This window comes from Salmo salar, chromosome ssa20 (assembly GCF_905237065.1).
Source record: "Salmo salar chromosome ssa20, Ssal_v3.1, whole genome shotgun sequence".
Lineage (NCBI taxonomy): Eukaryota > Metazoa > Chordata > Actinopteri > Salmoniformes > Salmonidae > Salmo > Salmo salar.
In genome coordinates, this window is record NC_059461.1 from 27,345,609 (window position 1) to 27,372,749 (window position 27,141).

Here is a 27,141-nt window from a genome sequence, read left to right on the forward strand (position 1 = left end):
ACAGGTGCATCCTGTTTCCATTGATCATCCTTGAGATGTTTCTACAACTTGATTGGAGTCCACTTGTGGTAAATTCAATTGATTGGACATGATTTGGAAAGGCACACACCTGTCTATATAAGGTCCCACAGTTGACAGTGGATGTCAGAGCAAAAACCAAGCCATGAGGTCGAAGGAATTGTCCGTAGAGCTCCGAGACAGGATTGTGTCGAGTCACAGATCTGGGGAAGGGTACCAAAAAATGTCTGCAGCATTGAATGTCCCCAATAACACAGTGGCCTCCATCATTCCTTAATGGAAGAAGTTTGGAACCACCAAGACTCTTCCTAGAGCTGGTCACCCGGCCAAACTGAGCAATCGGTTGAGAAGGGCCTTGGACAGGGAGGTGACTAAGAACTCAACGGTCACTCAGAGTTCCTCTGTGGAGATGGGAGAAACTTCCAGAAGGACAACCATCTCTGCAGCACTCCACCAATCAGGCCTTTATGGTAGAATGGCCAGACGGAAGCGACTCCTCAGTAAAAGGCACATGACAGCCCGCTTGGAGTTTGCCAAAAGGCACCTAAAGGACTCTCATACCATGAGAAAACAGATTCTCTGGTCTGATGAAACCAAGATTGAACTCTTTGGCCTGAATTCCAAGGGTCACGTCTGGAGGAAACCTGGCACCATCTCTACGGTGAAGCATGGTGGTGGCAGCATTATGCTGTTGGGATGTTTTTCAGCGGCAGGGACTGGGACACTAATCAGGATCGAGGGAAAGATGAACGGAGCAAAGTACAGAAAGATCTGCTCCAGAGTACTCAGGACCTCATACTGTGGCGAAGGTTCACCTTCCAACAGGACAACAACCCTAAGCGCACAAGCCAAGACAACGCAGGAGTGGTTTTGGGGCAAGTCTCTGAATGTCTTTGAGTAGCCCAGCCCGATCCAACATCTCTAGAGAGACAAGTCTCTGAAAATAGCTGTTCAGTGACGCATCCCTTTCATCCTGACAAAAGTTGAGAGGATCTGCAGACAAAAATGGGGGAAACTCTCCAAATACAGGTGTGCCAAGCTTGTAGTGTCATACCCAAGAAGACTCAAGGCTGTAACCGCTGTCAAAGGTGCTTCAACAAAGTATAGAGTAAAGGGTCGGAATACTTATGTAAATGTGATATTTCTGTTTTTTTGTAATACATTCAAGGGGTCTGAATACTTTCCGAATGCACTTTACATTTATACTGACTCTATACACCTGCACACCCACTCACATGCAAGCTGCTGCTACACTGTTTATCTTATATCCTGTTGCTTAGTCCCCTTATCCCTATACATATCTACCTCCATCACTACAGTATCCTTGCACATGTAAATATGGTATTGGAACCGACTTTTTAAATATTTTCTGTATATAGTAGACTTACTTACTTTATTGTGTATTTAATATTTCCTATTTTTATTTATCGTGTTTTATTCTAATAATACATTGTTATTATTCCGTTGTTGGGTTTTGAGTTTGCAAGAAAGGCATTTCACTCTACTTGTGCATGTGACATTAAAACGTAACTTTTGTTGTGCTTGTTGTCGTATAGATACAGTAGATAGAGGACTCATCGCTATAGACATAGTAGGTATTCGAACGTCACGACCCTGCAGGCCTGTGGGGAAACAAAACAACCTGTGGTAACCCCATTGGCTCACAGCAAAAACGTGTCATTTTTGAAAAATGTTCTTGTCTGCTTGTTTTAGTCAATTATAAAACTACATTTAAGAAATGTCTAAAGATTACTTTTCAACATTGCCTGCTCCCTATCGTTCGCACAATTTAGAAAAACTACATTTTAGGGCTTCCCTCGTGCCCTTTTTCATGACAACGCTAACAGCCACTGAGTGAGTGAGTGCTAGGTATCCACCGACCAGAACATTAAGGTTGTTCATAAATTGCCTCCAGTGTCAGAGATCGCTCTGTGTCTTTCCTGAATTCATAGCGCACACTGTCACTGGACGCTCTGGCCGAGGAGTAGGGTTAATCCGAGTTTTCTGACCTCAAAGGAACTCAAGCTAACTGGCTAAAATTGTCTAGCTTGCTGGAGCGCAGAATAACTGATGACTTTACGAACTCGCAACACCTGTTGAATATGACCGGCGTAAGTAAAGTCGGGCAATTTTCTAAAATAAAATTGTTGCCAGATGCACAATTACAGTCACCAATGCTCTATTTAACATGAAAACAGCCTAACCAGCTCTACTAGGGAAAGTAAATTGGTCAGAGTGAGGTGTGTCTGGTCGTAGCTAGCCAACTTTAGCCAGTTAGCTTGTGTGCTTGACAGTGATTGTGAGGTCGGAACGATCGGATCAACCATACTTCTCTGCCATTGTCCAGTGTGAGTTTGGAACACCCCGAATTTACGAACGGACAATCTGACACTGCTCTGAATTTACGAACGCACAGAGCGCACTCTGGCACTCCAGTGTGAATTTAGGAATGCACCCCTAATAGACAGTATTTGGTTACAAGCGAGAAACCGGATGACCAATCACTGTTTGCTCACGCCTACTAAAGATAGCTATTTGAATCAGCTTCCTCTTGGTTTGAGAACGACTTCCATTACACGAACTCAATCTGGGGAGCGCAAATAAATATACAAAGAACACTATATCAGTTCACTATTATTTTATAATAACCTTTTATCATTTTGATTGAATGCTTCAAATGAACTTTATCAGTTTGAGTTCAAGTATGCTCCTGTAACTACACAGGAAGTAAGTAGAGTTGTGCTTCTCTCTTTCGGGTCTTTGTTTTAAACCGCCAAATTCTGAACCCGCATAGTGGGGTGGTGTTGTGCTCAGTTTACCAGTAAACCTTTGTCAGGGTACCTGTAACCAGTGAGTTTGTTACCTCGATATAGTCCAAATTATTTTATAACCTGTATGTAGTACTTTTTGTATATACATTTTTTTTGACCTAGCTAATGTTAGCTACGGTACTCAGTAGTCAACTGACGTGACAGCAAAGAGTGGTGACAGCTCTGCAGTACTAGTATACCAGGTATATGCTAAGTAACTAACTAGCTAGCTTCCTAGCTATAACTGACCTGTTAGTGTCCCGATTTTCATCTAGGTAGGTGGACGGAAAAACAATGTGGAACGACGTTGAGCTTCTAACTAATGAGGATACCAACACAGGTCGCCTTTGCAATGTTCGAGAGGAGAACAGTGGTTTGTACCAAGTGGATACTTTGGTCAAAATTGCCTCTCCTGAAAAGGTAAGACCAAAAGTAGACGATTAAACTCAGCTCCACGATTTACGTTGGAATTGAGCGGCAACTACTTTAGAGTAGCGGGCTGGAGCTCAGACGTCACATACAAAATATCGCGCACGGTAGTTTCTAAGGTCCTGAAATCAATAGTTTTTGATAACTTAATTTTATATGCTGTCAAAGGTCCAGTCCACCTCCACCCACAGTAGTCGTCGCTCAAGTCCATCGTATGTAGGGAGTTGAGTTTAATCGTCTAGACAAAAAGTTAAAGACTCTCTAACCACATGATTGATTACCTATACAGTTATGAACACCTTCTAGCTAGGTACCTTCTACGTGAAAACAGTATACAGTGCCGGTGTTGTGCCGAAAATCTCCCCCTTCTAATTTCGTTAATTTTGTGGCTAGAGTCAAATACTTTCAGTGGCACACAAACATTTCAGAACAACTATGACTCAATTATTATCCTTACACTTTCAAAAATACTAGTCGAATAAGACATGGTAGAGATGACGAATTCTGGCAAAGAGATTTATTTATAGACTAATACAAAAAAATTGTAGCAGATTTGGGTACTGGCGACATGGGCAGCCGCCTCGGGCGGCATCTTGCCGGAGGTGGCTCGGGGCGCCCCCGGGTGCGGGCGGGCGCTGTAGGGGGGATTCGCCCAGGGCGCCGTACAAGCTAGAACCGCCACATACACTTGAAACAAATAGCCAAACCGAAAACTTAAGGCAAATGCTTTCTGCTACTAAGATCAGTGAAATGTAGGCTAAACTGACAACTGAGTGAAGAGCAGAAATCTCAACTAGCGTTGAAGTCGCAGCAATGAAGAACGCGAAGGGGGGTTCTGTCAGGGGGGAGATTTTCGACACAACACCGGTATTAATTCAATTCATGATCGGCTCTTGACTCTTCAGTGCAAGTTGTTCACATTATTGTTTTCCTGCAGGTGTTGTCAGATCCTCAGCTTTACTCATCCAGCAGTTCAAACTGCAGCATTGTTGTTGCTGATTCAACTGTTATCCTGTTTGACCTCAGCTATCAGACTATCTTGCTGCATCTTGACTTTGGTTAGTATCTCTTTTGTGTTCTGTGTGTAGATGTCTAATCGAGTTATGTGTTGTATTATGGTGAATGATGATGTTAATTAAAAGCATGTTTATTTCAGACTCTGATGTGGATACTGTGGATGATTGTCTGGACGGACAGTTTCTGGTGGTTTGTGAGAGAAACGGAAACCTCCATCTTATCTATGTGCCTCAAAAGAGCACTCTTCTCACCAGAGTAAGAGATGGGTCTGATCTCATATCCCCCATGATATTTCAGCGATTAAATGTGTCAGTGTCATAAGTGTGCCAAAAGTGATTGCATGCTGAGTCTGCAATCCTTTTTTAATTTTTTGTAAAAACTCTTTTAGGCTATGCTGAAGAATGTCCCCTCTGGAAATGAGAAAACATATCGACATCTTATCCTACAGGAGGATAAGACATCTTTAGGTGAGTTGGTCATAGTTTGTCATTACTTTGGAATAAAATGATACAGTATTTCTAAATGTCTAAATGGTGTGTTGAGGTGAAAGGTTAAACCTTATCTTTGTTGCCAGGGATGTACCACCTGTTCCTTCTTACTCAAGATGGATTTTTTCACATCACAAACCTTGCTCTGGAGAAGATTCAAATAGGTATTTCATTTTAATTAGGTTTTCAGATAGTTTTATTTTACTTGAGACCTGTTATATTTAACTTTCAATTATTTTAAACCATATTTTCTCATCTCTGTAGCTATTGAGAAAATGGACATTGGGGCTTTGAAAGAGGTATTTGACTTTAACTATGTTGGAGATGGTAAAATAATGATTTAAAACGATATGAAGTCAGAATAATCAACCCCTAACCATCACATTGTTTCTCTCCAGCTCCAGTCTTTAATTAAGACAGACTTCTGTTCCACCAAGGAGATCCATGGAGGGGGATGTAACACAGCAGTGATGTGCAACCTTGGCAATGAAATCCACCTCATGATTGGGGTATGGTTGTGCGCAAGTAACTGCACTGCTTTGTTACAAAGGATTTGTATGTAAAATGCAAAGATAAATCCTTGAAAGCATAATGAGGGAACTGCTGCCGATAATAGGAAGTTAGACTTTTATTCATCAAGTAGGCTATTCATACAGTATTTAATCAATTGTAACATTTGAACTGTATAGCTTCTCGCATAACTGATGTGGTTATGCATTTTATTTTTTTGCGTAGGCGGACGGCGAAGCTGTTCTAACCCACTGGAGATTGGATCATAGTCAGGGCACGATGTCTCTCTGTCAGTCCCTGGACTCCAGCCTAATACCAGGTAGCTTTAATAACATTTAACTGTCTGGCTTTGGTTAAAGCTACACTACTCTTCTCCCTGAATTGCTTATGTATGTTATCAATAGTTAGGCTATAGCATTATTTTGAGTTGTTGTGTATTAATGTTGCAGTCAAATTTCGCCCTTATCTGTATTGTAGGGGTTAGAAAGATTCTGGTGGTGGACAATCTCATGTATGTTCTTAGCGCAGAGGTGAGTCCAGCTGTATGAATCGCCATCAATCAGTTTATAATTGTATTCTTTAGCTGTTTTGGTCATTAGAAAATGCTAAAGTTGGACATTAATCTTTCTCTACCTTTCAATTGGTCTTAGAACATTTTGAGTCTTTGGGACCTGCATTTTCTGGTGATGGTGTGCTGCTGGCCTGACCTCTCCATCCATGACTTCCTACTTATCACAGAGTGTGACTCTGCTTCAATAGCCACGTATGTGTTCACTTCAATGCTATACTATTGTTAGACCTATACTATTTCTATTAACATAATGTAATGTTTCATTTTTAAATGCTTGTGCTGTGATGATTTTGAAAACAAAACCTCTCCTCTTCATAGGCAAGAAAGTGCCAGCACAAAAATCATTACATTGACCATGCAAGACAAAAGCCAGGTAGCTCCAGTCTGTCTCTGTGGTTTCTAGACAGCTACTTGTTGTACATACATTAATGCTCCTCTAGTTGAAATAGTTGTAAGAATCATCTGAGCTCCTCTCTGACTGTGTGTGTTTGTTTGTTTGTTGACGGCAACGCCCTGTTTTGTTATCCTTAGATGAGGAGCCTGCAGGTGCGCTCTCTTCCCTCCATGACTGTCCTCTATTCTCTGGAGGTCTCCTCTACAGCCTGCCTGGTCCAGACAAGAATAAGCACGGTAAACCATAAAAAACATTGTAATCCACTCTGATTGCATTAGATATCAGGTTCAGAAAATACACCAAATTCAAAATTTGCCTGATTGTAGAGCATTGGAATGGAATTTCAGTGTACTTCCTGAATTTAAATGGAATTGACTTTCCCAACCCTGTCAGATATCACACCGTATTACAATACCCACGTAGCGAAGGATAATGGAACAATAAGTCATTGTTATTTTATTTTAGATTATGAAAGGATGCTGAAGCTCTGACAGACTATTATCCAACCTCAGACATATTCTACATTGTTTTTATCCTTCTGAATTTCAGGACACTATATATTTACTAGAGGGGATTTACGAGAATTCACAAAAGTAGGTGTTTCTTTGGTTGTTTAAGGACACTAGAGTTTCCCTGAGTAAATACTCAGGTGGTGGAGTTTCACAAATAACGTTGAATAATAGTGAATTGACATGTGTAAATGCAAATGTATTTTTTATTTTTTTCCCCTGACAACTAGCTCTGAGGAGCATATATCCTCTGTTGTCATGAGATGCTTCACAGAGGCTTTGCCTGAGAACAGGTACAGTAGTGTCATTACACACACTGCATATTTCCATGTTCTTGCACTAGTTACGTACAAGATGTCAATATCAGTAAACGCACTTTATTGTTCCCAGACTCAGCAGACTTCTCTACAAACACAAATTTGAGGAGGCAGAAAAGTTTGCCATAGCATTTGAGCTTGATGTTGAGGTTGGTGTAATTTTTCTGGGGTTGAACATTTATTCTAACTAAAATGAATAATAAATGTACCTGACTGACCAGCCACCCTGTCTCCCTGCCCACCCAGCTTGTCTATAAGGTGAAGCTGGATTTTGTGCTGGAGCAGCTGGCGTCAGCCTCTGTGGGTGGCTATGGGCAGGACGTATGGTCTGACCTGGTGGAGGAGGCCAAGACCAACCTGATGAAGATCATGGTGAGTGTTATGGGGGGGGTATATATATATATATATATATATAACAAAGCAAGCAGTCAGCCAGCTAACTTCCCTTAATATTCAGGAATATAAACATTGAATCTATAAACAAATAGACTTCAAAATGGGGATGGTATAATTCTCAAACTCTGACTGGTGTGGAGAGAAGGGTATACATTTGAACCACAAGCTGGCAAACCTACAGTAGATAGGGCCACAGTGCAATGATGTGCTCTTTAACAGTGTGCAGGCGTTCTTGTTCTATACCAGTGCCCTTAAACAAGCCATCTACATTTTCAAATGTAAAAATTCCCTGAAAGGTTGATCAAATAAGTACACTGTGCTCATTGACAAGTGTGTTTGTGTGTCAGGATGAGCAGTATGTGGTGGAGTACTGCCTCAAGGCTCCGTGGCCGACCTTTGACACTGCAGAGAAGATGCTGAACCATGCCGCCACCCGCTGCCCTTCCTCACAGATCCAGGAGGCTCTGGCCAGACTCGCCACCTTCTGCTGTCTCCACAGCCTGGACAAGTTCAAGTATGTTCAATTTGACTGTAATTCTATGCCTTGCTTGCTAAAGGGTATTGAGTATGTAGAGTATATGTATTGTAACTGTGTAAATTAGTGCCATGCCTGTACTTACATTCGGAAAGTATTCAGACACCTTGACTTTCAACATTTTGTTACATTACACCCTTATTCTAAAATTATGAGGAAAAAACAATTTAACCCAATCTGCACAAAATACCCCACAATGACAAAGTGAAAACAAGCTTTTATACGTTTTGCAATTGTGTTAAAAAATAAACTGATACCTTATTTACATAAGTATTCAGAACCTTTGCTATGAGACTTGAAATTGAGCTCTGATGCATCCTGTTTCCATTGATCATCCTTGAGATGTTTCTACAACTTGATTGGAGTGCACCTGTAGTAAATTCAATTGATTGGACATGATTTGGAAAGGCACACACCTGTCTATATAAGGTCCCACAGTTGACCGTGCATGTCAGAGCAAAAACCAAGCCATTAGGTTTAAGGAATTGTCTTTAGAGCTCTGAGACCGGATTGTGTCGAGCCACAGATCTGGGGAAGGGTACCAAAACATTTCTGCAGCATTGAAGGTCCCCAAGAACACAGTGGCCTCCATCATTCTTAAATGGAAGAGGTTTGGAACCAACAAGACTCTTCCTAGAGCTGGTCGCCCGGCCAAACTGCGCAATCGGTTGAGAATGGCCTTGGTCAGGGAGGTGACCAAGAACCCGATGGTCACTCTGACAGAGCTCCAGAGTTCCTCTGTGGAGATGGGAGAACCTTCCAGAAGGACAACCATCTTTGCAGCACTCCACCAATCAGGTCTTTATGGTAGAGTGGCTAGATGGAAATTGCTCCGCAGTAAAAGGCACATGACAGCCTGCTTGGAGTTTGCTTAAAGCACTCAGACCATGAGAAACAAGATTCTCTGGTCTGATGAAGAGGAGTCTAGTCAGGATCGAGGGAAAGATGAACGAAGCAAAGTACAGAGAGATCCTTGATGAAAACCTGTTCCAGAGTGCTCAGGACCTCCGACTGGGGCGAAGGTTAATCTTCCAGCAGTAATGTCCTCGAGTGGCCCAGCCAGAGCCCGGACTTGAACCCGATCGAACGTCTCTGGAGAGACCTGAAAATATCTGTGCAGCGACGCTCCCCATCAAACCTGATGAAGCTTTAGAGGCTCTACAGAGAAGAATAGGATAAACTCCCCAAATGCAGGTGTGCCAAGCTTGTAGCGTCATACCCAAGAAGACTCGAGGCTGTAATCGCTGCCAAAGGTGCATCAACAAAGTACTGAGTAAAGAGTCTGAGTACTTAGTTATGTTAATGTGATGTTTTGAATACGTTTTGCTAAATTTTCTGAACCCGTTTTTGCTTTGTCATTATGGGGTGTTGTGTGTAGATTACGTTTAAAAAAAAGAAGAAAAAAAAAGCTTTATTCCATTTTAGGATAGGGCTGTAACGTAAAATATTTTGGAAAAAGTCAAGGGGTCTGAATACTTTCCGAATACACTGTTTAATTGCTTCTCCTGGTTGTTTCCCTCCAGTGGGATCTCCTGGATTGAGTTTCTGAACATCACAGACTACGTTGGGGACATGCTGTCCCACTTGAGAGAGGGAGACCTGAAGGGGGCCCAGCACCTTTGGCTTAGACACGAGGTAACAGAAATTATCACACAATCAACTGTTGCACTATAAGACATCTAATGGAGTTTCATATTTTTGTCTTGTAATATGTGGCTTTTACTGGAGGATAATTGATCTTTGTCTGCTGTTTCTGTGATTGTCCTGTAGGGAGAGATTGCAGTGCAGTTTGATGAGAGAGGTCTTGATGCTCTGCTCAGCTCCATTCCAGAAGACCTTCCATCCCAGGACCTCTGTCTCTGGCTTAGGAGTGTCATTGTTCCCTTTGTAAGGAGAGTGGTACCTAGAGGACAGGTACAGTGGGCACTCACCATATTCTGTCAGGGCAGAAAACAGATCATGATGACAAATATGTTTTGAACAGTTTGTATTTCCAGTTTCTTTGTTGACAAGGCTTTTGAATGTGTTCCTAGAAAATCCTTGCAAGGTGGTTGGAACAGAGGGCCAGGATTCTGGAGTTAACAGAAAAGGTAAAGCCAACACTTTTTCATTGCTAGACTTGAGGACTAATTCTGAGTACCCTAGTCAATGACTTGACTGATGTAGGTGATCACACACTTTAAATATTTCCACATTTCTTCTGCCCCTTCACCTTATTCTGTTCTTGTAGGGAGACTGGCCCCAGAATGGACTGAACTTGGCAGAACTTGGGTTGCCCTCATTATGGATGTGGATACCTTCTGTAAGCTGAATTTTCTGCCCAGCTTCATTTTACCAGCTCTTTCCTTTGGTTACTTTCACTGTCATCCCCCTCACTTCCTATTCCCCTCTGCACTCTCAATTCATGCTCACTTTCAAACACTGGATGTCAAGATTTATATGCTTAGTCATTGATTAGCAGGAAGTAACCTATCCTCCTGTAATTGTGATTGGTGGTCTCAGGAGGATGACTATGGTTCAGAGGAAGTGGAGCACCTCAAGTCCCTGGTCTCTAACCTCCGCCAGCTGCTGGGCCTCTACAACAAGTACAATTGCAGGCTCTCCCTGTCAGTCTTTGAGAAGGTCTGTGTGAAAGCCATCTGGGGATTGTCTGGTTTGGATTCTCATCTTGTCATTTTAAATGTTGTTGGAATTCTGTATGTTATTGTACATGGTATCTCTCTTTATCTGCCCTGTGGGTATGTTTAGGCAAGTGTCCGCAGCGTAGCATTCCTCATGCTGGATAAGGTGCCTGCCCCAGAGCTGATCCCTGCCACGGTGGAGGGCAGTGTCAGGCCCTACAGCCTGGAGCACCAGCTGCCCCTGGATGAGCTGCTGCTTCAGTACATCAAGGTGTCTACCTATCTACCAGGAGACACACTTTACTATGCATTCTACTGGGCTGCAAATGAACTTAGCTGCTCATATTGTAAATGGTTGTCACTCTGGATTGTTGATTGTCAGACATAATCTGATTTGAGTCATTGTGTGTGATTTTTGGCTTATTTTTCTCTATACCACTAGGATCTGCTGGAGCGCTGCAGCTCCCAGACCACTACGTTGTTCACAGAGTGGGAGGCCAAAGCTGTGGCTGTGCTAGGCTGCATCACGGACACTGACGTGAGTTTATACACTATAACTAACCTCTTCCTGCCCTTAAAGGCTTGGCCACCAAATGGGATTGTAGATTTATGTACACGTTTTGATTGACATACTGTGCCGTGTACAGCTGGAGGTAGACGCTGTGCTGGAGATCATGCAGAAGGCCGTGGTGCCCTGGACTGAGGTAGTGGAGAGGCTGGTCCAGCAGCACCTGGAGATGGTGGGACCCAAGTAAGACTTACTGATCTAATCCTCCTCTGGTAACAGAGAGCCCTGACTGTCACTTGTCACAGTTGTAGGCTTGTGGACTGCTTGGGTTCTGATCTTCCATATCCCATCCCACAGGCAGGAGCTTCTGAAGGAAAGCTACCGTTTGATGGAGATGAGGAAGCTGCTCAGAGGCTACGGTATCCGCAACTTTAACCTCTCCAACAACACTCAAATCATGGTAGGACTTTCAGGGTGTGTACAGTATGTAGATGTGTATCTTTATGTAATTTCTGATCCATGTTGATTCTCCCCTTGTAGACACTGGTGAGGTACATCCTCAAGCAGGACCTCCCCACCTCCCTGGAGGACTCTCTGAAGCTGGCTGGGGCCTACAAACTCCCCACCTCCCAGATACACATCTTATACCTCATCCAGCTGATTAGCCAGAGCAAGGTACAGTATGTGAGCCCAGCCTATAGCTCCTACCATGGTGGCTGTTGCTTTCTGATGGGGAATCTCTTTTGTTCTGTGTGTAATGTCTTTGTGTTGCTTCGTAATTGCAGAGCGAGCCGTGTGTGACACTGCTGAAAAAGCTTGCCCCTGAGGAGGCAGAGTGTGTGATCGAGAGGCTGGCTAACTGGGCACGACTGGAGCTGCAGGACAAAGACCATGTGTCTGAGGAGGTGAGCCTCTTTCAGGAGCAGTAGGGTTGTATTTGCATTCAGCAGATTTAAGGCTATTCCAGTTCTATCATGGTACGTTTATATTTGCATTGACATCTGCTTTTAATAGGTTTGATATCATTTAAAAATACAGTGTTTAGTAGTGAGGTTCCGTACATGCCTTTTCTCAATAGGAGTACACTCTTCACTTGGGTTCTTATTGTGGCCAATTTCTAACAGCACAAGAAGCACCAGATGGTCATAGCACAAGTGATGGTGGAGGCACTGACGTTCTTACAGAGGATCCAGAAAGGTTGTGGCATCTTTTAAACTATATCAATGTAGTACTTGAAAAGACTGATTGCTAAACCTCCTAATGTTGAAGTAATCTCTTGAAAAAAGTTGAAATTCAATGTCTGAGGTCTTGATAAACGGTGAATGTTTTACGCATTAATGTTAATTCTCTCCCGTTTAGGGGATGCCTTTAAAAGTGTGGATTGCGAGAACAATCTGATGATGTTTAAGGCGATTGCTCACCTACAGGTAAGGTTCAATCATGGAATGATTTTGCAATATGTGAGATGGAGGCCTCACCTGACTCACTGTTTCTGGTCTTTGACCTCCTGTGCTGAAAGGATCCTAATCTACTACATTTACAGGAGGACTTTGATATCTTCCTCACCCCTAACAACTATGAGGACCCCAAGGTGCGAAAGCAGTTCCAGGAGTATCACATCACAGCCTATGAGAACACCCGTGCTCGAGGTCCCTCCAAGAGCAAGGTCACAGCCACCCCCATGGTGGCCAACGACCCTGATGGCAAGACCAAGAACATCTCCACTGAGGCTGGCCTCCGCCGCTTGGCACGGCAGCTCCAGCGCACGGAGCAGGAGCTGTGGGCTGACTTGGCCCTGCGTGCCCTGGGGGTCGGCAAGGTCGACAAGGCCCTCAAGATCCTCAGGTCAGGGGGAAGGGGAACCAAGTTTGGGGGGGTAGTAAAGGAAAGCAATGCCCATGTTTCTCACTTTTTTTATGAAGGCTTGTCATAATCTGAATATCTCATCCACAACTTTGAAGTGTTTGAGGCTAGTGTGGGCCTTAGCACTAAATGAACTCTGGGTATCTCCCTAACTTTGTCTCTCACTCCTTTGAAACCCATGACCCTGTCCCCATAGTGAGCTGTATAAGCACCATGGTACCACCAGCACAGGGAAGGTGCTTTTCAGTGCTGCCCAGAAGCTGTGCCAGATGCTGGAGGCAGACGTGCCCATGATCCTCCCTGAAGGCGTGGACCTCCCAGCAGTCATCCACAAGCTGGTCTGCCAGGCCGTCACTGTCTGCCACTCAGGTACTGTACAGCACTAACACCCTGAGCCTGGAGGCTAACCCAAGGCTTTATGGGAACTCCCACATTTCATTTTAGGAGCTTATCCTCCAATGGTTTAAGTGTAAGTAGTTCACATAAAGTGACACTGTATGACTTTAGCACCCTGGTAAGTGATACTTCTGACTTGAGTATGTGCTCCCTATTGTTTCTCTTTTCTCTCAGACCTGCTCCTGGACTGTGTGGAACTTTGTAAGAGCACACGGGCTGCCATGGATGTCTACCACCAGTGTCAGCTGTCAGACAACTATGGCTTCATAGCAAAGGTGAGTGCCAGTACTACACTTCACTTTGCCCCATCAGACTACCAGAGTCTTCAAGGACAACCCAATAGATTATAATATTAGACATTCACTTAGTCTTTGTTCATGTTAGGTCATCAGGCTTTAATGTCACTGCCATGTGTTCAGGATTTGTCCCTGGCGGCTGAAAGGGACCCGTACTCCCAGTGGAGCTTCCAGGATGTCTTTAAAGAGGACTGCATCATCCTGGACCCAGTGTCTGTCCTGCCAGTCCAGTATGAGATCACCAACTGTCTGCTGCCCTTCTCAGGTACGTAAAGGCCTGCAGCGTAGGTGTCTGGTATCTTTTTAACATTGTATCACGTGTGATGTTATACTACGTTATAATGCCCAAGCATTAAGTTATTTATTTGAATTGCATTTAACTCATATTTAACTCATATTGTTAATTCATATTGCAGATAGAAAGCTTTACCCACTGGACTGCTCCTGTCTTTCTCACTGCTCTTTCCAACAAGGTAGCTACTGCAGTTTCCTCCAATTAATAGATGGATATAAATGCAGTTTTTATGCAGCCTTACCCTCATTGGTCCTTGTCCACGTGCAGATGCCAACTTCCTGAACCCGCTACTGGTGCCCCTGGCCTCCATGCATCAGATGCTGCAGGAGTGTAGTCAATTGGAGCTGGCCTTCAGACTGCTGGTCAACTCCTTTGGCAGCTGTCTGCAGCACGTCACCTCCAACATCATGAACGTCAAGCTCGGCATTCAGGTATGATGACTACAGTACCAATGTCAAGATTATGTTTTTCAGGTGTTTTATTGTATATCAGAGGTGCATACAAATGTACATTTGTTGAGTGAGCAATTTTTTGTTGTTGCATAAATGACGAACATACAAAAAAATTACACCTGAAGTATAACAGTAGGATATCGGTGCAAGAGTCTTACCACATTTGAACAAAATAGGGGGGGGGGAAACAGTAGGAAAAGTAAAGGGAAAAAACCCAGTGTGGTGCCCCTGTATGCCTCCCCACCTGGTGTTTTCCAGGTGTTTTGTACAGATAGTTTCATGTGTTAGTGAAGTAGACTTAGGAAAGTGACATCAGTCAGGGGTGTAGTGTCTCACCTGGAACCATGAGCAAGCAGTCCCTTAATCAGTCTTTGCATTTCTGTTGATGTTGCTACATATCTGTCTAGATTTACACTTGTCTCACTGTAGCTGTGTCTGTTCTCTGGACCACTACTCTATATTGTGAAGGGAAGTATTTACATTTTACGTGTTCCCTTTTCAGCTCTATGGCCCGCAGGCCCTGCAAAAATATAAGGATTGCTTGAGTGATTTGAGAACAACTACTCTGTCCTCTATCAATGCTGTTGCAGTTGCCCTCCTGCACAAGGTGATGTGAGACTATTGTCCTGGATTTCAGGGGAGGATGTCTGACATTCTTCACTTCAATAAAATGACATTGTATTCTGGCCATGCTGTATGTGTAATTTACAATAGACCTAACATGATTACTATAACAACTGGTGTTTTTGCTCTGCAAAAGGTGTTTAACTGGAGAGTGGTGGATTGTGACCTGGCTATTGGACTCTGCACTCTCCTGTCCAAAACCGAGGTGTTTAAGATACTGTGGAAGGTGATCGACAACACTTGGCAAAACTATGATAAGATCTTGGTAAGATCACTATACTTACATACTGTCATTATCTGTTCCATCTTGAATTGTTTGTCATTGTCACATACAACATGAATCAAAACAAAGTCGGTATATCTCCATGATTTTCAGGCTGTGGCTATGGTGGGGGCCCATCTCTGTAACTTGTACAGCGAGCAGGAGGAGCGGAAGAAGTTTCTCTCCGTCATCACCGACGCAGAGTGGGGAATCGAACTGGGCAAATTAGGGGTGTGTTGATCTTCAATGTTTTTTTTCCCTATCTGACATTTGCAGTCTTTCAGATATTGCTGATTTTCTGAAGAAATCCCGATGTTAAACTTTGCGTTAATACCTGCTAATTAGGTGCATTCTTAACGTAATCTACCCTCCCTGCCTTGCGAAAGACTCGGTTTAAAAGCCATGTCTCTCTCTCCCCAGATATCCATCCAGTCTGTGTTTCGTCAGTGTCCAGAGATGAAGAATAACCTCATCCCTACCCTGGTGAAGAACAAGAACACCACCCCTGAGATTATCCTCCAGTACTGCAGGTGAGCTGTTTTATAGAAAGTCAACATGCTACTTCAATCTTTAGTTTTTGGGTCTGATACTACTGCATGATTTGTAGTTGCCTATTGCTGTCTTGTGATGTTACGCTGTAATTAATGAGTGTTTGTATGTCCTGTGTGTTCCTCCTACCTGCAGCACCTTTGGTCTGAATAGAGACGAAGTGATAAACCAGTACATCACCAACCTCCTGCTGCTGCAGGAGGAGGAGGAGGGTGCGGCAGGAGATCCTGGGGCGGGCCAGGGGGAGGAGCAGCCGCTAGGGCATGCAGACGCCCTGGAGAGAGCTCTGCAGATCATCCCTATGCTGCACAGCACCAGAAACCTCACCATCAGCCTCAGTGCTGCCATACTCAAGGTCTGAGCATGTGCAACTTACAGCCTACGTTTAAGGGTTGGTGGTAGGACGTAATGATGTGTAGAGGAAATGCAGTGTTTAACTAACTCTTGTGTTCCCTTTCCTCCTCAGCTAAGCCCATATAACTATGAGAGGATTGAGGGGGTGCTCAGGATCATACAGACAGCTGATGAGCAGATCACCAGCATCTCAATCAGTCAGGTGTGGTGTCTTGATTTCTACTGTGTCTTTGTGCTACATACCTCTGCTAAATAAGTGTAATCCTCAATGTCAGATTTTCTTTGGCATTGCGATCAAGTCTCATCCACACGCAATACATTTCCCTCATCTCCAGGCAATAGGTCTGCTCCAGCACCTGAAGTCCTACAAGCGCATCTCTCCCCCTACAGACCTGGAGAGCAGCCACCTTCTGGAGAACTGCCTGGACCCCTCAGCCCTGGCCAACATCAGACTGCCCTTCCACCTGCTCATGCAGACCACCAGCTACTGGAAGATCATCTGTGAGTACCATACTCAGTTTAAGCTTACAATGTTCATGTGGTCAATAAGACTTCATAAATACATGATTGAGTGGACCCTTAAGAATTTGCATACTCTAGCTCCTATAAGGATTTGAGGGATTCTCTTTCTGTGTTTAGCTCCAGAGCTCAGTGAGGAGACCTTTCCTACTCTGCTTCTGATAAGCAAGCTGATGAAGGTACAGTACTCTGCTCCACTGGTGGCTGTGGTTATTCTGTACATTACTGTTTGTTTTTAGATATGAGTGGTAAGCCTACCAGAATTTGAACTAATATTAGTGGTTTATTATTATTAGTTTCTATTGACTTTAATTTGGTCACCTGTGAATTTGAACCTACTTCTTCCTGCCTTCTGTCAGGTGAGTGTTGACAAGCTGTACATGTCAGCAGTGAACCATGTGTTTGAGAGGAGTATGAAGCCCTTACTCCTCGAGCAACATAAGAGGAGGCAAAAACACACCTCCAGCAAGGAGACCTTCAAGGTGGCTAAGACCATCATGGGGTACATCCACTGCATCCAGAACCCAGAGTGGGCCGCTGCCACAGCCCATAAAATCGCTCAGGAGCTGCCTCCAGGTCAGACCGTTAGCCAGTCACACTGCCATGCCACTGTTCATGGAGGAGACGGCCTCTGCATCAATGTTCATCCTATTCACTTTTTTTGTGTGTCTCTGCTGTAGGCACTGAGAAGACTCAGTCATTAAAGTTCTGCCTAGCTCTTGGTGATGCATGGCTGAAAGACCCCAAACTTGAGGTTAGACAACATGTTTTGTGTTTACATTGAAGACCACAGAGCATCAACACAATGTTCATTCATGTTTAACTATTATAGATGTAGTTATATCTGTTATGTCTGCATCAGCTGCTTGAATTCAGGATACCCAGTCTTGTTTTCCCTTTCATGTTTTTTTCTTCTTATATCTAGTCCATTCTTGTAGGATAAAAATTGTCTCTCCCCTCCGTCTTGTCCCCTGAGCAGGAGGCAGCGCGGACCAGGGTGGAGACCTTCCTGTCCAAGCTGAAGCTGCAGTTCCAGCGCTCGGCCACAGAGAACGTCCTGATGTCCAACCAGCTGAACAGCCCAGAGCACCTAAAGCTGACGGGGCAGCCCGCCCGCCTCATCGTCATCCTTTACGAACACAGCAGTGTAGAGCAACGGTTCAGGGGCTCCGCTGGCCAAACCCACCCTGGTGAGCCCTCCACCATGACCAGACCAACCACATGCAGGCCCACTCTTATTGCCATATGGCTCCATGTACCAGTCTGGAGGGCTAAGTGGAGCTACAGAATCACTCTATTGATGATATGTACTATAGTCCTTTTAGAGCAAAATGGATCCAGACTATTTTCAGATTAAACATTTTTTAAGTTTCTTTTTTTGTATGACTAGACATTCACGCTGTATGCAAAGAAATAGCAGCCATCAATAGTGTGGATTTTCTGAAGATCCGAAGCATGCTGCTGGAGAAATGGATCTGCAAAACTGGCCCAGCTGCAGCCAAGGTAAGTTCAACCTTACACTCTGATCTGCCACAGGTAGACTGGATGGGCTCATCACTAGGGGGGAAATAGTCATTTTGCAAGACATTTTGGAGTATGTGATACATCCTAACCGAAGGCTCTTTATTTTGAAGGACATCAACAACCAGGATTGTGTCAATGACATTCAGGAGGATTCAGATCTTATGAGGTAGGTCCCTGCATTCATCACTTGACTATCATAGCCTTACATTTCACTATAGACCATTAACAAGAGATATGTCCCCCTCTCTCAGGGTGGTGTACCTACTGCAGATCTATTCCATGGATGTGGGAGTCGGTCTGTTGAGCCCTATCCTCTCAGCAGAAACATGGGTGAGTTGGTAGATGGGATGGGTCAGGATTGATCGATAAGTTCCTATATTAATCATTGCATGTTCCACATTTAGTTTGGAATTGGTGGGCTGGTTGGAAACAGTTGGGGGCTTTACAGAATTGGCTAACACTTAACGCCATGTCATAACAGCGGACATAACTTGTCATAACTGTCATGACCCATATATTTACACCTGTTGTGACATATATTGCGTTATTTTATGGCTGGTTATGACACTTACATAAGTGTCAACCCACCTTTATTCAAATAAGTTTTTTTCCCTGCCAAGAATTTTCCTTTCGTTGAAAGTTAGTTTCTTAAATCCTTTTGTTGTAATGAATTCTTTAGTCATGTTTTTTTTTTTTTCATCATATTTTAAATCATTTGTAGAAAATACACTTTGACACTGTCAAGAAGCATTATGGCCATCATAATCATATAAGCCAGATAGGCCTATCACGTACATGCCCTTATATCAGTCAAAAAGAGGGTGTCTTGTCCTGCTCCTGCATTCATCTCAGTCATCAGCAACAGAGCATTGGGGTAGATCCATGTCTGACATCAATGTGTGTGCAATTACAATGACAATTTAACAAAAAGATATATAGATCATAAACACGCTGACACAGGCTATGATGTAATGGAATGTTTTGCCTTGTGTGGTTTTGAGACTTGTAGTTGTCATTACCAACCATAAAATAACTCAATATGTTACAACAGGCCTATATACGTCATGACAGTGTTATGACCATATTATAACAGGTTATGACTTATGATGCTCGGTGTCACGTAAAGTGTTACCTAGAATTGTGTATGTCAAAGTGTTGAATTCCCATTGTTGATATTTTCCTAGCCCCTCAGCAGTTCTGGGCCACGTCTTACTTTCTGCCACCGGAGTCGGGCCCTGCTTTGTCTCATCCACATCGCTGACCCCACCACCCTGGAAACACAGCTACACATCCCCAAGACACAAGTCCAGTAAGCGCTCCTCACTCTGATAAAGGACAGTAGCCATGACTGATTCAGTCTGTACCTGACTGCTGCTGTTCTGTTGCTGTTTTTCCTCCTGCAGGTATTACCTGAAGTGCTACATCTACCTGTCTCAGCTGGAGGACCTAAACATCCCTTACACAGTGGAGTCATTCCTCAACAGTCCCAAAGAGGGCATGGTCAAGGGACTGTGGAAGAATCACAGTCATGAGCCACAGGTAGGCCGACTCGATCAATGTACTGGATGCTTTAGATTTCAGTCGGTTTCATTCAATGTGATGCAACCAAGACGAGGTAGTCAGGTTTGTATTGAGCTGAAGTCGCCTCCTGTCTCTGCAGGCTGTGCGTCTGGTGGCAGACCTTAGCCTGGAGTACCAGGTGTTTGACCCTCAGCTGTGGAATGGGTTACTGCAGAAACTACTGGGCTTCAACATGGTGAGAAGAGGCAGTCTACACACAGTTTCAAGGACAATACTACTGCTAGAAATAATAGATTCTGCAGTCTGTCATGTCAATGAAGTTATATGGCATTAAGACGGGATATGTTGTGGTGGCACCAAATTTGGTGTTCCCATCTGCTCTTCAGATAAGCGACTTGCAAAGGGTATTGGAGGCACTGGGAGCTGTCCCCTCTCTGTGGCAGGTAATTACAACCCGGTTCAACGTGTCTCAAGGAGCCCATTATGTACATTTTAGGGAGAGAACATTCAGTCACCACCTACTCTTTTGGCTTGGACAGTTGTTGATAAAGCTGTGTTATTTTTTTTATCCAGGTCTCCAGTTTTTCCAGGACCTGGAGAAGTATGATCCTGGCCCCATTCGTATCAGGTAAATTAATCTATTAGACCACAACTCAAAAACATGAGGGTGAGGTGGAGAAAGTCAGCAAAATCACTGGTTATGTTCTCTGTCACACAGCGTCTCTTCCTCTGAGCCCCCAACAGCAGGCAACCCTCTACAGGACCTTTGTTCTCCTCCTTAAGTACGTTCTGTTGCTTTATAGAATAGGTTGATAACAATTTCTAGAACTGTCACATAGGGATCAAGAATGGTGTCATGGTATTACCATGGTAACATTACTACACAATAATTCCTCAAATCTTTGACAAAGTGCTGATTCATCCTTTATTCTCCATGTCCCACTCATCCCAGCATTTTCCCTGGTCTCTGGCAGGTGCCCGTTCCTGTTGAATCTGGACCTGATAGGCATCGCCAATCGCTTTGCCCAGTTCAGTCTGCCAGGCTTTGCCCTAGGTGCCCTCCTGCTCATCCCCTGTGCCAAGAGGAAGGGACAGCAGATTCAGGTGATGCAGCTGGGCCTGGGGGTTCCGTTAGGATAGTGGTGGTAATGGCACACCACCAGCCCCCTAACATATCTGCCCTTTACCAAATTGTTCTCTGCATCTTTAAATGGAATTACATTCAATTGTTTTGGTTTAACAATAGCCACAAACTGTCCAAGAGTCTGAGTAAAACTATTAAAGGTATTGGGAGTGTCTATGCATGAGTCTCTTCCCCTTGTTTGATGTGCTTACTGTGTAGTGTATATGATTGCTCCCTCCCAGGGCCTCCTGTCAGCATGTAACCCCATCACCATCCTGGAGCAATTGGATGAGCATATGAACACTGGGGAGTTGGCAGGGGTTCCCTCACAGGTGAGCTGCAATCACTTTCTCTTATTGCCTTCATTGGTCAACCACTCTTGGCTCTACTGTATTTGTGATTCCATCTGTTCTCCATAATCTTTTACATATTGGGTTATTTTGTTTTGTTGTTTTGAGAAAAGTTGTATGGAATTCAGAATGTGTCATTAACTAATTTCTTCTCCACCCCAGATTAGGGACACAGTCTTGACGTTCATTTGTCAAAACGGGCAGTACCAGAAGCTGTGGAAGACCAAGCACTTTAATCTTCTCAAGCAACACATTGTGTCAAGTGGTGACTCCAACCAGGTGAAGAACCTGGTAGATTATTTGATCTCCCACAGCTGGTAAGTCCTCAAAGCAGTAATTTTACTAGCATCATTTTATGTATAATAGAACATCACACTCCAGGCAGGTATGAGCAGAGAAATGTTTGTTTGTAATATACGTAATTACTTTAATCCTTACCCTTTGACCTCTGGTGTTAAGTGAGGAGGATGCCAACTCCCTGGCCCATGAGTATCTGAAACGCAGGGAGCGTAAAGGGAAACTAATACCAGACATATCCAGTGCCCTGAAGGTAACTATAGTCGGCAATCCTATATAACATAAATTGTTACTAATGTGACACGAAATAAATATATGCTATTTAGCAGACACTTTTATCCAAAGCAACTGTGTCATGCGCGCATATATTGTTTTTGTGTGGGTGGCCCCAGTGGGAATCAAACCTAAGATCCTGGCATTGTAAGTGCCATGCTCTACCAACTGAGCCACACAGGACCACTAATATGTCATTTCACTTCTATTTTGGGGGTTTGTTTTGCAGGAGTTTCTCAGCATCGATAAAGATAAGTAAATGGTGTGGATATGAACAGGATGAAGAACACATATGGGACATAAAATATATTTACAGTATGTTTATTCAAATGTGTCTGTCTTTGGGCTAGAAATGCAATGTTTGCACTTACTGTCTCCTTTCTCAATCTTTTCACATGTAATATTCACTGTCTATCTATTTTATAAATAACTACACACTAAACATTGTTTCAGGGTGAAATGCTTCATTTTCAAGACAAGGGAAATGTTATAGTGGAATAACTAATGACATTTTTATTTCAACATACAGTATTATCAAGCAATATAAAACATTGTCTACAGTTATTTTAGTTAAAGCAGCAATTAACATTTACATTTTAGTCATTTAGCAGACGCTCATATCCAGAGACTTGCTTTTTACCTTCAATTTCCTGTCCTACACCATACCAGTCTCTGTCTTGCCTACATGTGTGTGAACATTGATTTTCTACATTCTGTAGTAAAAAATATAGGAAGTGAAGGCCCAGTGCAGTCAAAATTAGTTTTTCCTGTGTTTTGTATCACATTATACAACACTTAATGAAACTAACACAAAGTGTGAAACAATTTGATCAGCCATCACCAGGCTATAAATGAGTTATTAGATCAATAAAAGTTCAAAACCTCTGTCAATAACGGCTAGTTTTCTGTTTTTTCTCTCCCCACTCATGCCACTCATAACTCGTAGACAGTCCTAGCAAAATTCTTGCTAGTGATATTGCTTTCTTGCTGAGAAGTTATTTTTGTTACTTGACATGTCTGTTTTTGAACATTACAAACCATCTACTTGGTACTATCCAAATAAAGTGTTACCAAAATAATATTTTCAGGCTCTGATTTATGTTATGATGTACCTGTCACATAGGAATTATACAGCATTGCGCTGTGAACCACAGTACGAAATGTATTTTACCATCTCAAATGGAAAACAAAAAATACCAACGGCATGTTCAGAAGTAAATGGTCCACGGGTATGATCATCATTTAAAGTAAATTCTATTACATTTACATAAGTAATTTAGCAGTCACTATCGACACGTTAATATCTGATATACAGTTTGAAGTCGGAAGTTTACATACACCTTAGCCAAATACATTTAAACTTTGTTTTTCACAATTCCTAACATCTAATCCTAGTAAAAATTCCCTGTCTTAGGTCAGTTAGGATCACCACTTTATTTTAAGAATGTGAAATATCAGAATAATAGTAGAGTGATTTATTTCAGCTTTTATTTCTTTCATCACTTTCCCAGTGGGTCAGAAGTTTACATACACTCAATTAGTATTTGGTAGCATTGCCTTTTACATTGTTTAACTTGGGTCAAATGTTTCGGGTAGCTTTCCATAAGCTTCCAACAATAAGTTGGGTGAATTTTGGCCCATTCCTCCTTACTCAGTTACACCAGCTCTGTCAGGTTTGTAGGCCTTCTTGCTCGCACATGCCTTTTCAGTTCTGCCCACACATTTTCTATGGGATTGAGGTCAGTGCTTTGTGATGGCCACTCCAATACCTTGACTTTGTAGTCCTTAACCCAGTTTGCCACAACTTTGGAAGTATGCTTGGGGTCATTGTCCATTTGGAAGACCTATTTGCGACCAAGCTTTAACTTCCTGACTGATGTCTTGAGATGTTGCTTCAATATATCCACATCATTTTCCTTCCTCGTGATGCCATGTATTTTGTAAAGTTCACCTGTCCCTCCTGCAGCAAAGCACCCCCACAACATGATGCTGCCACCCCTGTGCTTTACGGTTGGGATGGTGTTCTTCAGCTTGCAAGCCTCCCCCCTTTTTCCTCCAAACATAACGATGGTCATTATGGCCAAACAGTTCTGTTTTTGTTTCATCAGACCAGAGGACATTTCTCCAAAAAGTATGATCTTTGTCCCCATGTGCAGTCTGGCTTTTTTTATGGCGGTTTTGGAGCAGTGGCTTCTTCCTTGCTGTGCGGACTTTCAGGTTCTGTCGATATAGGACTCGTTTTACTGTGGATATATATACTTTTGTACCTGTTTCCTCCAGCATCTTCACAAGGTCCTTTGCTGTTCTGGGATTGATTTGCGTCTCCTTCCTGAGAGGTTTGAAGGCTGCGTGGTCCCATGGTGTTTATACTTGCGTACTATTGTTTGTACAGATGAACGTGGTACCTTTAGGTGTTTGGAAATTGCTCCCAAGGATGAACCAGACTTATGGAGGTCTACAATTATTTATTTTTTTAGATTTTGGCTGATATCTTGGCAGATTTTTCTTTTGATTTTCCCATGATGTCAAGCAAAGAGGCACCGAGTTTGAAGGTAGGCCTTGAAATACATCCACAGGTACACCTCCAATTGACTCAGGCTAATTGACATCACATATCAGAAGCTTCTAAAGCCATGACATCATTATCTGCAATTTTCCAAGCTGTTTAATGGCTCAGTCAACTTACTGTTTACTGTATGTAAACTTCTGACCCACTGGAATTGTGATGCAGTAAAATAATCTGTCTAAACAATTGTTGGAAAGATTACTTGTCATGAACAAAGTAGATGTCCTAACCGACTTGACAAAACTACAGTTTGTTAACAAGAAATTTGTGGAGTGGTTGAAAAACGAGTTTTAAAGACTCCAACCTAAGTGTATGTAAACTTCCGACTTCAACTGTACATTTTAAGTGTTTTGGCTTTTTAAGATGTCTGTCTGGTGATGGCAGGAGCTTTGTTCCTCTCTGGCAGTATTTCCTTTGGCTTGTGAAGTGTCTCTGTGAAAAGATGTCTGATCACCAAACACTTGCAGACACTTTCGTACCTCACTGAGGCATTGAGAGCCTTGAGATTTATTGACCACCGCGTTGCTCATGCCTACTCTGTTCTGTCTCAGACTGAACCTTAAGACCTTTTTATAGATCCTCTTGAAGGATGGGCTTAAGAAGTAGTAGACTACAGGATCCAGCATGCTATTGTGCTATTGAAGTAGGTCAGACTGATGGTGATATCGAATGCCGTTTCGTGTTCTTCATCCAGATCAGTAGCCGTGTGATGTAGCTTGGGAGGATGCAGACAACGAATATGGCTGTACTGACGCCTAGGCACAGATGCACTCGGCGCATCCTTGCCGCCTTGTCCAGACGTTTCGCTCGCAGCTGGATTGCGAGCCGCTTGGTGCAGAAGACCATGATCCCAAGAGATACCAGGAACCTCAAAGAACACAGCATTGTGCAGTTTATTCTTGTTGGTGAAACTTTCACACTTTGTAGAGTTTCCAGCTTTGAACTGGTAAGAGTTGATCAGGAAGTGTGAGCTCAGGGAGATGCTGAGAACCCACAGGCCAACTGCACCACTCACTACCTTAGAGAGGCTCATGGAGTTGAATGGGTGGTGGGGATGGACCACGCATGGACCTGTCCAGTGCTACAGCCATCAGGAAGAAAACAACACTTTCTCCACGATTCATAGCCAACATGAAGAGGGACATACGACAGGATATCTCCAAGCTTCTAGTCCATCCCTGAGATGTAGTAGATGGTAGGGCTATGTTCAGCAGGAAGACAGTGATGCTCTTCCAGGGTTTCAGGTGGAAGCAGAATATTCAGAGAGCCAGGTCGTTACCAAGGACACCCAGAACAAATTCCAGCAACAGCAGTGGGGCCAGCACCCTGGTGAGGTCGCCCTCAACTACACAGCCTCCCATTATTGATACAGTTAGTCCCTCTGCTTCTTGCGCACGATTAGACTACACAGACAAATTATATTTTACACTGTCTATGCGGTCATTGTAATGCAAAAAACAATCCTCCTTTTTGTAGCATCTGAAGAGAAGGTCAAGACAACCAACACCCATGAGACGTCAGCTCCTAAATCATTACCCGAAGAGCCCAAAGAAATTCCTCTCAAAATGATATGTAGTGATTCTGGTGTCCAGTAGTTTCTCTGAAAGGAAAGTAATCTGTGAAGGTTGATAGACGAGCAGGACAAGACAGGGGTCCATGCTCAGTTTCCCTCTGTGTACAGAGCAAATCTGCTGTGTTGTGACATCGACACATTTTGTGTCTGTAAAGAGTTAGTTGGATTACATGGGTGTGACTTCAAAGTTGCCAAACTAGCAACTTCATGTCCTCGCGTGTGTGTGTGTGTGTGTGTGTGTGTGTGTGTGTGTGTGTGTGTCATATAAAATCTTTCTACCCCCCCCCTCACCTAGTTTGTGTAAACTACAGGTCTTAAGTAAATTGTCTTTAAGGCAAGTCTGTTTGTGAGAACAACTCATAAAAAAGACTTGTCACATTGTTTCTTGTTTTGATTTGATATTATGTTTGTTGTATCCAGGTTGGCTCCCCAAATTTGTTGGAATATTTCAAAGCTAATTCTATCCTAAATAGATTTTCTTTTACCCAAAAATCATACAAAGTTTGGCAAAGGCCAGACAAAAAAACCATTTAAGATCTAGTGTTCATAAACCGCTAGGGAGATGTGGATAATTTCTCATGTTTTGTTTAACAATACTGCTTTCTAGTGAGTAAACTGTGAAAGTGCAGTTTATCACTGCAATGCAGAAGATGGCCACCATTTTTTTCCACAACCCAGAATCTTTCTTTCGTCATATTTTTGTGAATTCAGCAAAGCTGACAATTACTTTTAATTACAATTCCTAAGTAGGCTTGTCCGTGCCAGAACGGCTCATAGAAGTAGGCGCTTATCTTCTGTTTCTGTAGCGTGAGGAAGCTTGATGTTGAAGTACACCACCTGGATAGGACACAGGTCCTTACCCCGAATTTATCTCCTTTGGCGGAGTGCCAAGCAGAGACTCATCGGGTCCCATTTTTACAGTCTTTGGTATGACTTGGCCGGTGATCGAACTCCCAACCTTCCAATCTCAGGGCAAACACTAACCACAAGGCCAATTATTTAGGAATTTTAGTGTCGGTTTATAGGCGTTGCTCATATTTCAGAGACAGACCAATACATAACTGCCAATGTAAAGACTTTTTTTTAGTAATTGACCGACACAAAGTATATTGAAAGAAGGTGCCTCCACACAGGTGTAGTTCCCAGTGACGCGTATTCATGGATGCCAAGGAAAGCCAGGC

The 27,141-nt window shown here is 43.2% G+C and overlaps 1 protein-coding gene across 2 annotated transcripts; it reads left to right on the forward strand.

Moving 5' to 3' along the window:
- Window positions 1-2,550: 2,550 nt before the first annotated feature.
- kntc1 (kinetochore associated 1) lies at window positions 2,551-22,902 on the forward strand. Of its 2 annotated transcripts, none has more exons than XM_014161309.2 (62): window positions 2,551-2,745; window positions 3,104-3,248; window positions 4,195-4,315; window positions 4,414-4,529; window positions 4,663-4,741; window positions 4,849-4,926; window positions 5,027-5,061; window positions 5,161-5,271; window positions 5,498-5,591; window positions 5,750-5,802; window positions 5,923-6,035; window positions 6,162-6,216; window positions 6,375-6,473; window positions 6,787-6,830; window positions 6,977-7,039; window positions 7,137-7,212; window positions 7,310-7,435; window positions 7,807-7,973; window positions 9,518-9,629; window positions 9,765-9,908; window positions 10,028-10,084; window positions 10,225-10,296; window positions 10,497-10,616; window positions 10,743-10,886; window positions 11,058-11,153; window positions 11,263-11,366; window positions 11,481-11,583; window positions 11,664-11,798; window positions 11,909-12,028; window positions 12,248-12,320; window positions 12,483-12,550; window positions 12,667-12,968; window positions 13,183-13,355; window positions 13,557-13,657; window positions 13,802-13,943; window positions 14,095-14,151; window positions 14,241-14,404; window positions 14,928-15,032; window positions 15,186-15,314; window positions 15,426-15,542; window positions 15,732-15,841; window positions 15,996-16,215; window positions 16,327-16,416; window positions 16,550-16,715; window positions 16,854-16,912; window positions 17,093-17,309; window positions 17,414-17,487; window positions 17,713-17,923; window positions 18,124-18,236; window positions 18,368-18,423; window positions 18,509-18,587; window positions 19,442-19,566; window positions 19,661-19,796; window positions 19,918-20,013; window positions 20,165-20,221; window positions 20,352-20,406; window positions 20,497-20,560; window positions 20,753-20,882; window positions 21,144-21,233; window positions 21,414-21,568; window positions 21,711-21,801; window positions 22,051-22,902. In XM_014161309.2, the coding sequence occupies exons 2-62, from the start codon at window positions 3,123-3,125 to the stop codon at window positions 22,078-22,080; spliced, it is 6,618 nt and encodes a 2,205-aa protein (XP_014016784.1). In that variant the 5' UTR covers window positions 2,551-2,745; window positions 3,104-3,122; the 3' UTR covers window positions 22,081-22,902. The 2 variants fall into 2 exon arrangements, with proteins under 2 accessions (XP_014016784.1, XP_014016785.1); XM_014161310.2 differs by lacking the exon at window positions 2,551-2,745 and adding an exon at window positions 2,781-2,868.
- The last annotated feature ends 4,239 nt before the right edge of the window (window positions 22,903-27,141 follow it).

Excerpts from the sequence above, each read along its gene's own strand:
- kntc1 (XM_014161309.2), top strand. The coding sequence starts at position 3,123 with ATGTGGAACGACGTTGAGCTTCTAACTAATGAGGATACCAACACAGGT. Across the intron at positions 10,297-10,496 it reads TATGGATGTGGATACCTTCT|GAGGATGACTATGGTTCAGA; the intron begins GTAAGCTGAATT and ends TGGTGGTCTCAG. Across the intron at positions 11,154-11,262 it reads GCTGCATCACGGACACTGAC|CTGGAGGTAGACGCTGTGCT; the intron begins GTGAGTTTATAC and ends TGCCGTGTACAG.